Raw genomic sequence first — 12,324 nt, 5'->3', positions numbered from 1 at the left:
AGTATACAGCTGTAATCAAGGCAAAGGGTGGCTACTTTGAAGAATCTAAAATATATTTGATATTTGTTTAACACTTTTTTTTGGTTCATACATGATTCCTTATGTTATTTCAAACTTTTGATGTCTTAACTATTATTCTACAATGTAGAAAAATAGTAAAACAAAGAGTAACCCTTGAATGAGTAGGTATGTCCAAGCTTTTGAGTGGTACTGTATATTATGTTTATTGGTATAAGATGCCTGTTAGTGGAAAGAAACTGATTCATGGAACTGAACTGTTTTCTCTTTCTCTCTGCCTTTCTGTGTTCTCTCTCTCTCTCTCTCTCTCTCTATATATATATATATATATATATATATATATATATATATATATATATATATATATATATATATATATATATATATATATATATATATATATATATATATATATATATATATATATATATATATATATATATATATATATATATATATATATATATATATATATATATATATATATATATATCCTTTTCTCTGCCCTGCAGCACTGCAAAGTATAATGTCCTCACCTTCCTACCTCGGTTCCTCTACTCTCAGTTCAGAAGGGCTGCCAACTCCTTCTTCCTCTTCATCGCTCTCCTGCAGGTAAGACAGAGATTATTTGTATTGGTTGCTAGAGCTTTGCCATCTGTAGTAAAGGTTACATTAATATTCAAAAACACTGAATACCCCACATGCATTCCCAAACTGAATACACACACTACTGAAAAATACATGTGGGAGCGTGAGTGTCCCTCTCTCTAAAGGAATTTAGTGTTTTACTTCCTCAACACACATCATTCCACACATCAGATGCTTTAAAAATGCACCACAACTATATGTCAGTGGTTTACCAGACATGAGTTGTAGCAGAGGACAAACAAAGTTTCTTAACACAGACCAGCACTCACATGGATAGCGTGGAAATATTCTCATTTGGATGGTGGCGCTTGGATTTGTGTGGCTAGATCAGAGTTGTGTTCATTAGGCACCAAACGGATGAAAATGGACCGAAACATGGAGGGACTACCTGGACTTGACCAATAAGAAATGCTTATTTTAGTTTTCTGTTGCGAAACTAATCAAAACATTTTCCTTTGCGTGCCCCAATGAACATGACTCTGTCTTATTAACTTTGATTTCTCGAGAATGTGGCATAATAGACCAGAGGAAATCCACAATCTACTAAAAGTTCAGAGTAATTACGCTTAACCTCACAGAACCTTAGTGTGAATAAAATAAAAAAAACTCTTTCCTAGAAGTTCAAAGCTCCACGGAGCCGATTAGGACAATGGATTCAGGGCAAGACTTAAACCTCAATCTTTTATCACTCTGGATTCTGTTAACTAATGCAGCGGTAATGAGAGCTGACTAACACAGCGTTAATGAGAACGTTTGACACTAAATGTGACTGTTTCAGGAAACTAGGGGTATGTTCGGGTCATTACTTCACAGGAGAGCGGTTTGTATGTCAATGTTTTTTGCAGAAATGCCTTCTTTGAACATGTGAACTTTCATGTGCCTTTAATAACTAACTTCTATGCCATCTGTAAATACTAATACAATTGTTAAAGTACGAGCCTAGTCAGTTTAGCCACAGCAACCCTCCCGCTAGCCATGATTGGCTGAGATAATGAGTGGGCTGGACATTCCGAGAGATGATTTTGGATTGGTCTCCCATATAGCACACTTCTGTCTATTTGAGCTGGTCAGTATGTGTAGGGAATCCTGTCTAACGCTGCTTTAAAAAAATTATATTGAGTAGTAAAACTTAACAAAACGACTCCACTATGCAAGTATCCATTTCAATGGAATGTCACTGCAACAACTGTTTCAGAGCACTCTCGTCTGAGAGTGCCAGAGCGCTGAATAACTGATGAATTTACGAACGCTCAACACCCGTTGAATATGGCCGGTGTCAGTAAACATTGGCAAAAAAGTGTAATTGCATTGTTGCATGAAAACAGCCAAACAAGCTTTGCTAGGGTGAGTAAAATGGTCAGAGTTTGGGTGCGGGCTAAAGCTTAAGATGATTCTTGACACACGATCAGTGTGAACCAGAATGAGCTGTACAAAGAAAATGGAAACAACACAGGACGTCTTATTTAATGAAAGGGGTTGCAGTCTGCCGTAAGCGTTCATCCATGTATATAGGAAAGAGTCTAGCTACATTTTCTGATATTATAGATTTCTTATTTTGTGCAAGTTTTCATTGCAAGTTAACTTACTGTTAGCCATCTAACGTCAGCTAGCTAGCTGACTCGCTAGTTAACGTTACGTTTTTGATCTGTGTGTAGTAATATCTCAGAATTCCATTTCACATTGCTAGTTATAGCCTGATGTTAGCTAGCTAACATTGAACCTATTTGGTTCACTTTAGCTAGCTATGACAATCTGTTTGTATTGGTAGTACTCTATGGATTGGGATTATGGTTCATTGTTTAGCTAGCTAGCTAGCTAGCTACATGTCTAAAAAAAAAGACCCCAAGTTAAAGCTTACTGTTAGCTAGCTAGCTGACGTTTGCGGCAGGCTGTGACACAGCCTGGGATCGGACCCAGGTCTGTAGTGCCTTAGACCGCTGCACCACTCGGGTTTGTTAAAAGTAGAGACGAATAACTAGGAAATGGTATAGCATACACTGCAGTTGAAGAACAATGGGGAAAGTAATTCTGCTTTGAAAGTTGATAAACTTGTAAACTCACGTTTGAGAAAATGACCCTGGAATGTTTTGGTACACCTACTGGAGAGCTCTTTGTCTACACCCATTCTGCATCGTTTACACCCTCTTAAGCCTTAGCCTCACCCATCTCTTTAAGGATTCAAATGTGAGGCCATTTGCTAAACAGAGTGATTGGTTTAGTAAACAACCTAATATTTTAAGACTAAAAGTGGTGAAAGTAGTAGCCTACAATAAGGAAAAACTCCTGGTAAAATACACTATCTAGTCCAAGAAGCAGTGCTGCTTGGCAGGGTCGTGTTTCAGAGGATGCATGGCTCTAAACGTTAGCCTCTCCCAAGTCCGTATGGGAGTTGCAGCGATGGGACAGACTAACTACCAATTGGATATCACGAAATTGGGGATAAAAAGTACAACAAAAAACCTTATCAAATTTTGCTACAGAAAATCGAGGCAGTCGGTCACAGATCTTGACATCTTGATTGCTATTAAGCAAAACAATTTGGGACTAAATCTACAATGGACTAGTGAAACAAATACCAAAAGATTGTTTTTGGGTGGAATTTCTTTAATAGTAGCTATGTAATGTTAAAACAAATGAATTATTATTCATTATACTGCATGACCGTGTCCTGCACTCTTTGTAAAAGCGTTCAATGGGCGCCTTGGAGAGACTCACAATAAATCTCCCATTCCCCTTCTATGAATCTTGACTAGCATACCATCCATCTCAACCTAGAAAGAGCCAGTGACACTGTGTGCTTACAGTATGTCAGCGAGCCCTACCTTTCATGTCCCAGAACACTGACTGCATCCCAAAGGACACCCTATTCCCTATTTAGTGCACTAGTTTACATAAGTATTCAGACCCTTTGCTGAGCTCAGGTGCATCCTGTTTCCACTGATAATCCTTGATGTTTCTACAATTTGATTGGAGTCCACCTGTTGTAAATTAAATTGATTGGACATGATTTGGAAAGGTACACACCTGTCTATATAAGGTCCCACAATTGACACTGCATATCAGGGCAAAAACTAGGTTGAGGCACAGATCTGGGGAAGGGTACCAAAACATTTCAGCAGTATTGAAGGTCCACAAGGACACAGTAGCCTCCATCGTTCTTAAATGAAAGAAGTTTGAAACCATCGAGTCTTCCTAGAGCTGGCCGCCTGGCCCAAACTGAGCAATCGGGGAAGAAGGGCCTTGGTCAGGGATTTGACCAAGAACCTGATGGTCACTCTGACAGAGCTCCAGAGTTCCTCTGTGGAGATGGCTGTCCTTCTGGAAGGTTCTCCCATCTCTGCAGCACTTCAGGTAGAGTGGCCAGACGAAAACCATTCCTCCGTAAAAGGCACATGACAGCCTGCTTGGGGTTTGCACTGTACACGGACTGACTGATTGATTGAACGATGCAACCCCAGTGTCACATGGCCTGTCTCCTGTCCCTCTAATGACCCCCTAGTGGGTCGCTTCTGGTGACCTCTGCTTGACAAACAGCCCTCTGCCAAGCTCAGTGTCAGAAGGTTGTCCCAAAGGGTGTCACCTGGAGCTTCATCAAGTGTGTGTGTGTGTGTGTGTGTGTTTGTACGCAGATATGAGTGATCCCCAGGGGATGCTCTCGGGGGAGAACTTACTTCCAAGAGTGCTGGCTTGGTCAATACTGACTGAACAGGTGCTACACTGTAGCTAGATACTCATGGGATCGCTAGATATTTTTTATTTCAATATCAGCCTGTAGGCACTGGCCAAAAAATAGTGCACTATAAAGGGAATAGGATGCCATTTAGGATGCCTATGTGATTCAGTGATGTTTTGATTTTGAACTGGGACATGTGCTTTTCCTTTAAGCAAATTCCGGATGTGTCGCCCACGGGTCGCTGGACAACTCTGGTGCCGCTCCTCTTCATCCTGGTGGTGGCAGCAGTCAAGGAGTTCATTGAGGATCTGGTGAGGGAACACTACCATCACTGAACACTGGGGGAACACTACCATCACTGAACACTGGGGGAACACTACCATCACGGAACACTGGGGGAACACTACCATCACTGAACACTGGGGGAACACTACCATCACTGAACACTGGGGGAACACTACCAACACTGAACACTGGGGGAACACTACCAACACTGAACACTGGGGGAACACTTAACTCAAATTGCCCCTTTGATACCGTAGTCTGATATTAACAGCACCTGTGTTTTCAAGGCTTTTAAAGATGCGTTAAAGGTTTTGTATAATTTCAGCCAGTTGTTTTGAAAGTAGCACTCACAAACCAAAACGGGTCCCCGAAAGTTGTGCACAGTTGTGTACATCATCCAATTGGTATGATATGTTATGAATTCCAATTTGTACAATATGTTACAATTTTGTATGTGCTTAAAATCCCTTTCAATCTCTTTAAGTCTTCTGACCTCAGAGGAACCTAAATTAGCCTAAGGCTGAATAAAAATGTATAAAAAGTAGGCTAATGGTTAACCGTATTGCCTAAAGGACATAATGCATTGTCAAGGAAGAATCTGTTGCATTTGAGCGTTTGTGTGAGACTGGCACACTTCTAGAATTTATCAATATCATTTTTTTTTCTTCAGATTAGGCAAGATGTTTGCCTGCCTTGATTGAATTGACCATACTCTAACTCAATACGGTAGCCACTGTAAATGGATGAGAGTGAATAGATGTTCAGTTGCACGGTCTGCTTGGTATTGTTGGATTCAGGCCACTTGTCCTTTGATTGCTCAAGGAATCCCATACAGAACAGAGAGGAGACCTTGTGGTGACGGGAACACAGCAGAACACAAGCACACACAGACTGGACCGGTCACAGCTGGGCACTGCACTGGGCTACTCAGTCCATAAATTAGCCTATATAAGTTCATGCACAGAAACAGTTGTGTCCATTTGCTGAAATTCATGTTGATTAACAGATGTTTGAAAATGTGGACCAGCATTTAGGCTTGCCTATATTTTGAAGGTTAACACATTTTGCTTCAGTTTCCAATACCAAGCGTCAGAATGTACACATTTTTACACATTTCCCAAGACCCATTGCCAATAGTGAATTGAATTCAGTACTGTACCAAGCCAGAGTATGCTGCACTTTTTAGCTGTGCCCCTGCAATGCGATCCTCTCTGCCTAGCCCAGCTCCCTGTGGACTGTAATAGTTATCCTATAACGTTAGCAATGTTGTCTTCATATCTGGCATCTAGTGGTGAAGTGACCAGCGCAGCAATTTACACCCAGGCCTCTCGTGATAAATATTGGAACAGCAAGGTGATGACTGTCTTTATTAGGATGAAGGTCACCTGCACCACGCCCACCCCCCTGTCCCCTTCCCATCGGCTCCCAATGATGAAACGGCCGACTCAATGATTGACCCGCATGCTTCATAAAACATTCATCATTGATCCATCAGTCATATCTCAGTATCCCCTCATAGCTTTGTTCTGAACTAATCACTATATGAAATAAATAGGCCTGCATTGTATAGGCAACACAAGTGTGTGTGTGTGTGTGTGTGTGTGTGTGTGTGTGTATTTTAGGAGCCCTGTATATGCTGTGCTTTTGTTATTTCATGCTTTAGCAGATGCAGTGTCTTTGGAAAGTATTCAGACCCCTTAACTTTTTCCACATTTTGTTAGGTTACAGCCTTATTCTAAAATTGATTAATGAGTTTTTATTTTTATTTTTTTAATCTACACACTATACCCCATGATGACGAAGCAAAAACAGGTTTTTAGAAATGTGCCATTTCCGTTTTTAATTTTTAATAAATTAACATTTTACATAAGTATTCAGAACCTTTAATCAGTACTCAAGCTCTGTCAGGTTGGATGGGGAGTGTGGCTGCACAGCTATTTTCAGGTCTCTCCAGAGATGTTTGTTTGGGTTCAAGTCTGGGCTCTGGCAGGGCCACTCAAGGACATTGAGACTTGTCCCGAAGCCACTCCTGTGTTGTCTTGGCTGTGTGCTAGGGTCGTTGTCCTGTTGGAAGGTGAACCTTTGCCCCAGTCTGAGAACCTGCTCCAGAGCACTCAGGACTTCATATGTTGTAGTGCTGCAGCCGGACAACGTTGCTGCAGCTGGGCAACGTCGCTGCTGCAGCTGGGCTGCCGGGCAACGTCGCTGCAGCCGGGCAACGTCGCTGTAGTGATGCAGCCGGGCAACGTCGCTGCAGCCGGGCTGCAGTGCTGCAGGGCTGCAGCCGGGCAACGTCGCTGCAGCCGGGCAACGTCGCTGCAGCCGGGCGACGCCGCTGCAGCCGGGCGACGCCGCTGTAAGGGCAACAGTGCTGCAGCAAGGCTGTAGGGCTGCAGCCCGGGCTGTAGGGCTGCAAGCCGGGCAACGATGCTGCAGCTGGTGGGTGAGAGCCAGTGCTCCTCCACGTGACATACAGCCACATTCATTAGCCACTCCAGCACATTGCATGGATATTGAATTATATTTAATTCTATTGTATTTCTGAGTGAATGTGAAAAAGCAGGACTGAGGGGGAGACAATGTGGAGGACATCTAAGGCAACCTGTGATGTGCAATGATGTGCAATTCCTCAAGGGACACAACAAAGACTGCTGGGCGAGTAGTACGCTTAGTTGCGTTTGGTGCACATCAAAACCTCAGCGGTATAGTTTCCAACTCAGAAAGGCATTTGAGTCTTTACTTTTCTTCATGCCTTAAGCATGTTGGCTGTCTGATGGAGGGATACTGGTAGGCTACACCTCAGATATTTGAAGGGTATTTAAGTTGCAGAAGGAGCTCCTCACTGTTCTCAGCAGTATTAATAGCTAGGCTACTTTGTTCTAAGACAAAACAAACTGAAATTTCACATTTACCTTAGTGTTCAGACCCTTTAATCTACTTTGTTGAAGCACATTTTACAGCGAGAGCCTCGAGTCTGTTTGGGTATGACGCTACAAGCTTGGCACACCTGTATTTCTGGAGTTTCTGCCATTCTTCTCTGCAGATTCTCTCAAGATCTGTCAGGTTGGATAGAGAGCGTCGCTGCAAAGCTATTTTCTGGTCTCTCCAGAAATGTTTGATTGGGTTCAAGTCCGGACTCTGGCTGGGGAAATATTTTTAGGGGAAGGGTAGCCCTTTCTAGTCCTTTTAAAGTCGCTGTATTGTTTGACATGTTAAATACTGTGCAACAAAGATGCGTATTGTCCTCAATATTAGTAAAATTACTAACTGGAGAAATTGGGCTTTGAATGGGCTTTGTTTCTTTAACTTTCCCTTCTGGGTAATGTTACTGTAGTGATGTAGGGCTGCAGCCGGGTAATGTTACTGTAGTGCTGCAGCCTGGTAATGTTACTGTAGTGCTGCAGCCGGGTAATGTTACTGTAGTGCTGCAGCCGGGTAATGTTACTGTCGTGCTGCAGCCGGGTAATGTTACTGTCGTGCTGCAGCCGGGTAATGTTACTGGAGTGCTGCAGCCGGGTAATGTTACTGTAGTGCTGCAGCCGGGTAATGTTACTGTAGTGGCGTAGTGCTGTAGCCGGACAACGTTACTGAAGCAACGTTACCTGGCTAGGAAACAAACTGAAATATCACATTTACAAGTGTTCAGAATCAATCAATCAATCAAATGTATTTATATAGCCCTTCTTACGTCAGCTGATGTCACAAAGTGCTGTACAGAAACCCAGCCTAAAACACCAAACGGCAAGCAATGCAGGTGTAGAAGTACAGTGGCTAGGGAAAAACTCCCTAGAAAGGCCAGAACCTAGGAAGAAACCTAGAGAGGAACATGGCTATGAGGGGTGGCCAGTCCTCTTCTGGCTGTGCCAGATGGAGATTATAACAGAACATGGCCAAGATGTTCAAATGATCATAGATAACCAGCAGGGTCAAATAATAATAATCACAGTGGTTGTAGAGGGTGCAACAGGTCAGCACCTCAGGAGTAAATATCAGTTGGCTTTTCATAGCCGATCATTGAGTATCTCTACCGCTCTTGCTGTCTATAGAAAGTTGAAAACAGCAGGTCTGGGACAGGTAGCACGTCCAGGGAACAGGTCAGGGTTCCATAGTTGCAGGCAGGACAGTTGAAACTGGAGCAGCAGCATGGCCACGTGGACTGGGGACAGCAAGGAGTCATTGGCAGCAAGGAGTCTTGGAGTAGTCCCTGACCAAGGCCCTTCTCCCCCGATTGCTTAGTTTGGCCAGGTGGCCAGCTCTAGGAACATTCTTGGTGGTTCCAAACTTCTTCCATTTAAGAATGATGAAGGCCACTGTGTTATAGTGGACATCCAATGCTGCAGACATGTTTTGGTACCCTTCCTCAGCTCTGTGCCTCAACACAATCCTGTCTCGGAGCTCCACGGACAATTCCTTTGACCTCACCACTTGGTTTTTTCTCTGACATGCAATGTCAACTGTGGGACCTTATAGACAAGTGTGTGCTTTTCCAAATCATGTCCAATCAATTGGATTTACCACAGGTGGACTCCAAGTTGCAGACACATCAAGGATGATCAGTGGAAAAAACCTGAGTGTCATAGCAAATGGTCTGAATACTTTTTAGGTAAATTGGGTATCGCTGTTTTATTTTTTTATACATTATCAAAAGTGTCTAAACCTGTTTACACTTTGTCATTATGGGGTATTGTGTGTGGTTTTGATATGTAAAAAAAATATTGAATACATTTGAGATTAACGCTGGAGGGGTCTGACTACTTTTCAATGCACTGTAAATACATGGGTAGATAGATGAATACAATTCTAGCAAAACATGCAAATATTCATTAATCAGACCTTTACTATGACTTAATCAAGAAGCAGGCTGTATGATATTTAGCCTACATCATAAATCATCTGTATCTGTAGATCAGATTGGCTCCTACTGAACTGACCACCTGCTGTGATTCTCTGCATCTTAGCACGCATACACACTCATTCATGCTACACAGACATCACAACTGTTCTCCCAGACTCTTATGATTGCTAAATACTGTGCAGTTTAAACACCCCCTTCCCCAAAACACATGTACAGTTGAAGTCGGAAGTTTGAATACACTTAGGTTGGAGTCATTAAAACTCGTTTTTCAACCACTTCACAAAGTTCTTGTTAACAAACTATAGTTTTGGCAAGTCGGTTAGGACCATCTACTTTGCATGACACAAGTCATGTTTCCAACAATTGTTTACAGACAGATTATTTCACTTATAATTCACTGTATCACAATCCCAGTGGGTCAGAAGTTTACATCCACTAAGTTGACTGTGCCTTTAAACAGCTTGGAAAATTCTAGAAAATGATGTCATGGCTCTAGAAGCTTCTGATAGGCTAATTAACATCATTTGAGTCAATTGGAGGTGTACCTGTGGATGTATTTCAAGGCCTACCTTCAAACTCAGTGCCTCTTTGCTTGACATCATTGGAAAATCAAAATAAATCAGCTAAGACCTCAGAAAAAAGATTGTAGACCTCAAGTCTGGTTCATCCTTGGGATTTCCAAACGCCTGAGGGTACCACGTTCATCTGTACAAACACAATGGGACCACGCAACAGTCATACCACTCAGGAAGGAGACGTTTTCTGTCTCGTAGAGATGAACGTACTTTGGTGCGAAAAGTGCCAATCAATCAGCAGCAAAGGACCTTGTGAAGATGCTGGAGGAAACAGTAAAACGAGTCCTATATCGGCATCACCTGAAAGGCCGCTCAGCAAGGAAGAAGCCACTGCTCCAAAACCGCCATTAATAAAAGCCAGACTAAGGTTTGCAACTGCACATGGGGACACAGATCGTACTTTTTTGAGAAATGTCCACTGATCTGATGAAACAAAAACAAAACTGTTTGGCCATAATGACCATTTATGTTTGGAGGAAAAAGGGGGAGGCTTGAAAGCTGACGAACGCAATCCTAACCGTGAAGCACGGGGGTGGCAGCATCATGTTGTGGGGATGCTTTGCTGCAGGAGGGACTGGTGCACTTCACAAAATACACTGCTCAAAAAAATAAAGGGGAACACTAAAATAACACATCCTAGATCTGAATGAATGAAATATTCTTATTAAATACTTTTTTCTTTACATAGTTGAATGTGCTGACAACAAAATCACACAACAATTATCAATGGATATCAAATTTATCAACCCATGGAGGTCTGGATTTGGAGTCACACTCAAAATTAAAGTGGAAAACCACACTACAGGCTGATCCAACTTTGATGTAATGTCCTTAAAACAAGTCAAAATGAGGCTAAGTAGTGTGTGTGTGTGTGTGTGTGGCCTCCACGTGCCTGTATGACCTCCCTACAACGCCTGGGCATGTTCCTGATGAGGTGGCGGATAGTCTCCTGAGGGATCTCCTCCCAGACCTGGACTAAAGCATCCGCCAACTCCTGGACAGTCTGTGGTGCAACGTGGCGTTGGTGGATGGAGTGAGACATGATGTCCCAGATGTGCTCAATTGGATTCAGGTCTGGGGAACGGGCGGGCCAGTCCATAGCATCAATGCCTTCCTCTTGCAGGAACTGCTGACACACTCCAGCCACATGAGGTCTAGCATTGTCTTGCATTAGGAGGAACCCAGGGCCAACCGCACCAGCATATGGTCTCACAAGGGGTCTGAGGATCTCATCTCGGTACCTAATGGCAGTCAGGCTACCACTGGCGAGCACATGGAGGGCTGTGCAGCCCCCCAAAGAAATGCCACCCCACACCATGACTGACCCACCGCCAAACCGGTCATGCTGGAGGATGTTGCAGGCAGCAGAACGTTCTCCATGGTGTCTCCAGACTGTCACATCTGTTACATGTGCACAGTGTGAACCTGCTTTCATCTGTGAAGAGCACAGGGCGCCAGTGGCGAATTTGCCAATCTTGGTGTTCTCTGGCAAATGCCAAACGTCCTGCACGGTGTTGGGCAGTAATCACAACCCCCACCTGTGGACGTCGGGCCCTCATACCACTGTCATGGAGTCTGTTTCTGACCGTTTGAGCGGACACATGCACATTTGTGGCCTGCTGGAGGTCATTTTGCAGGGCTCTGGCAGTGCTCCTCCTGCTCCTCCTTGCACAAAGGCGGAGGTAGCGGTCCTGCTGCTGGGTTGTTGCCCTCCTACGGCCTCCTCCACGTCTCCTGATGTACTGGCCTGTCTCCTGGTAGCGCCTCCATGCTCTGGACACTACGCTGACAGACACAGCAAACCTTTTTGCCACAGCTCGCATTGATGTGTCATCCTGGATGAGCTGCACTACCTGAGCCACTTGTGTGGGTCTCAAGACATCAGTCAGGAAGTTGAAGCTTGGTCGCAATTGGTCTTCCAAATGCACAATGACCCCAAGTATACTTCCAAATTTGTGGCAAAATGGCTTAAGGACAACAAAGTCAAGGTATTGGAGTGGCATTGCCCTGACCTCAATCCTATAGAAAAGTTGTAGGCAGAACTGAAAAAGCGTGTGCGAGGAGGCCTACAACCTGATTCAGTTACAGCAGCTCTGTCAGGAGGAATGGGCCAAAATTCACCCAATTTATTGTGTGCAGCTTGTGGAAGGCTACCTGGAACATTTGACCCAAGTTAAACAATTTAAAGGCAATGCTACCAAATACTAATTGAGTGTATGTAAACTTCTGACCCACTGGGAATGTGATGAAATAAATAAAAGCTTAAATAA

The 12,324-nt window shown here is 43.4% G+C and overlaps 1 protein-coding gene across 6 annotated transcripts in view; it reads left to right on the top strand.

The window, feature by feature from the left end:
- atp8a1 (ATPase phospholipid transporting 8A1) overlaps window positions 1–12,324 on the top strand; it is a 193,421-nt gene that overhangs the window by 66,838 nt on the left and 114,259 nt on the right. For all 6 annotated transcript variants that reach the window (XM_031798420.1, XM_031798419.1, XM_031798418.1 and 3 more), the window contains exons 3-4: window positions 531–630; window positions 4,552–4,650. In XM_031798420.1, coding sequence (XP_031654280.1) covers window positions 531–630; window positions 4,552–4,650 — 199 coding nt within the window. The remainder of the gene's footprint in view (window positions 1–530; window positions 631–4,551; window positions 4,651–12,324) is intronic.

Source organism: Oncorhynchus kisutch, linkage group LG19 (genome assembly GCF_002021735.2).
Source record: "Oncorhynchus kisutch isolate 150728-3 linkage group LG19, Okis_V2, whole genome shotgun sequence".
In the NCBI taxonomy this organism is placed as follows: domain Eukaryota; kingdom Metazoa; phylum Chordata; class Actinopteri; order Salmoniformes; family Salmonidae; genus Oncorhynchus; species Oncorhynchus kisutch.
Note: the sequence above shows the minus strand (reverse complement) of the source record. Positions and strands in the feature narration are given on the sequence as shown.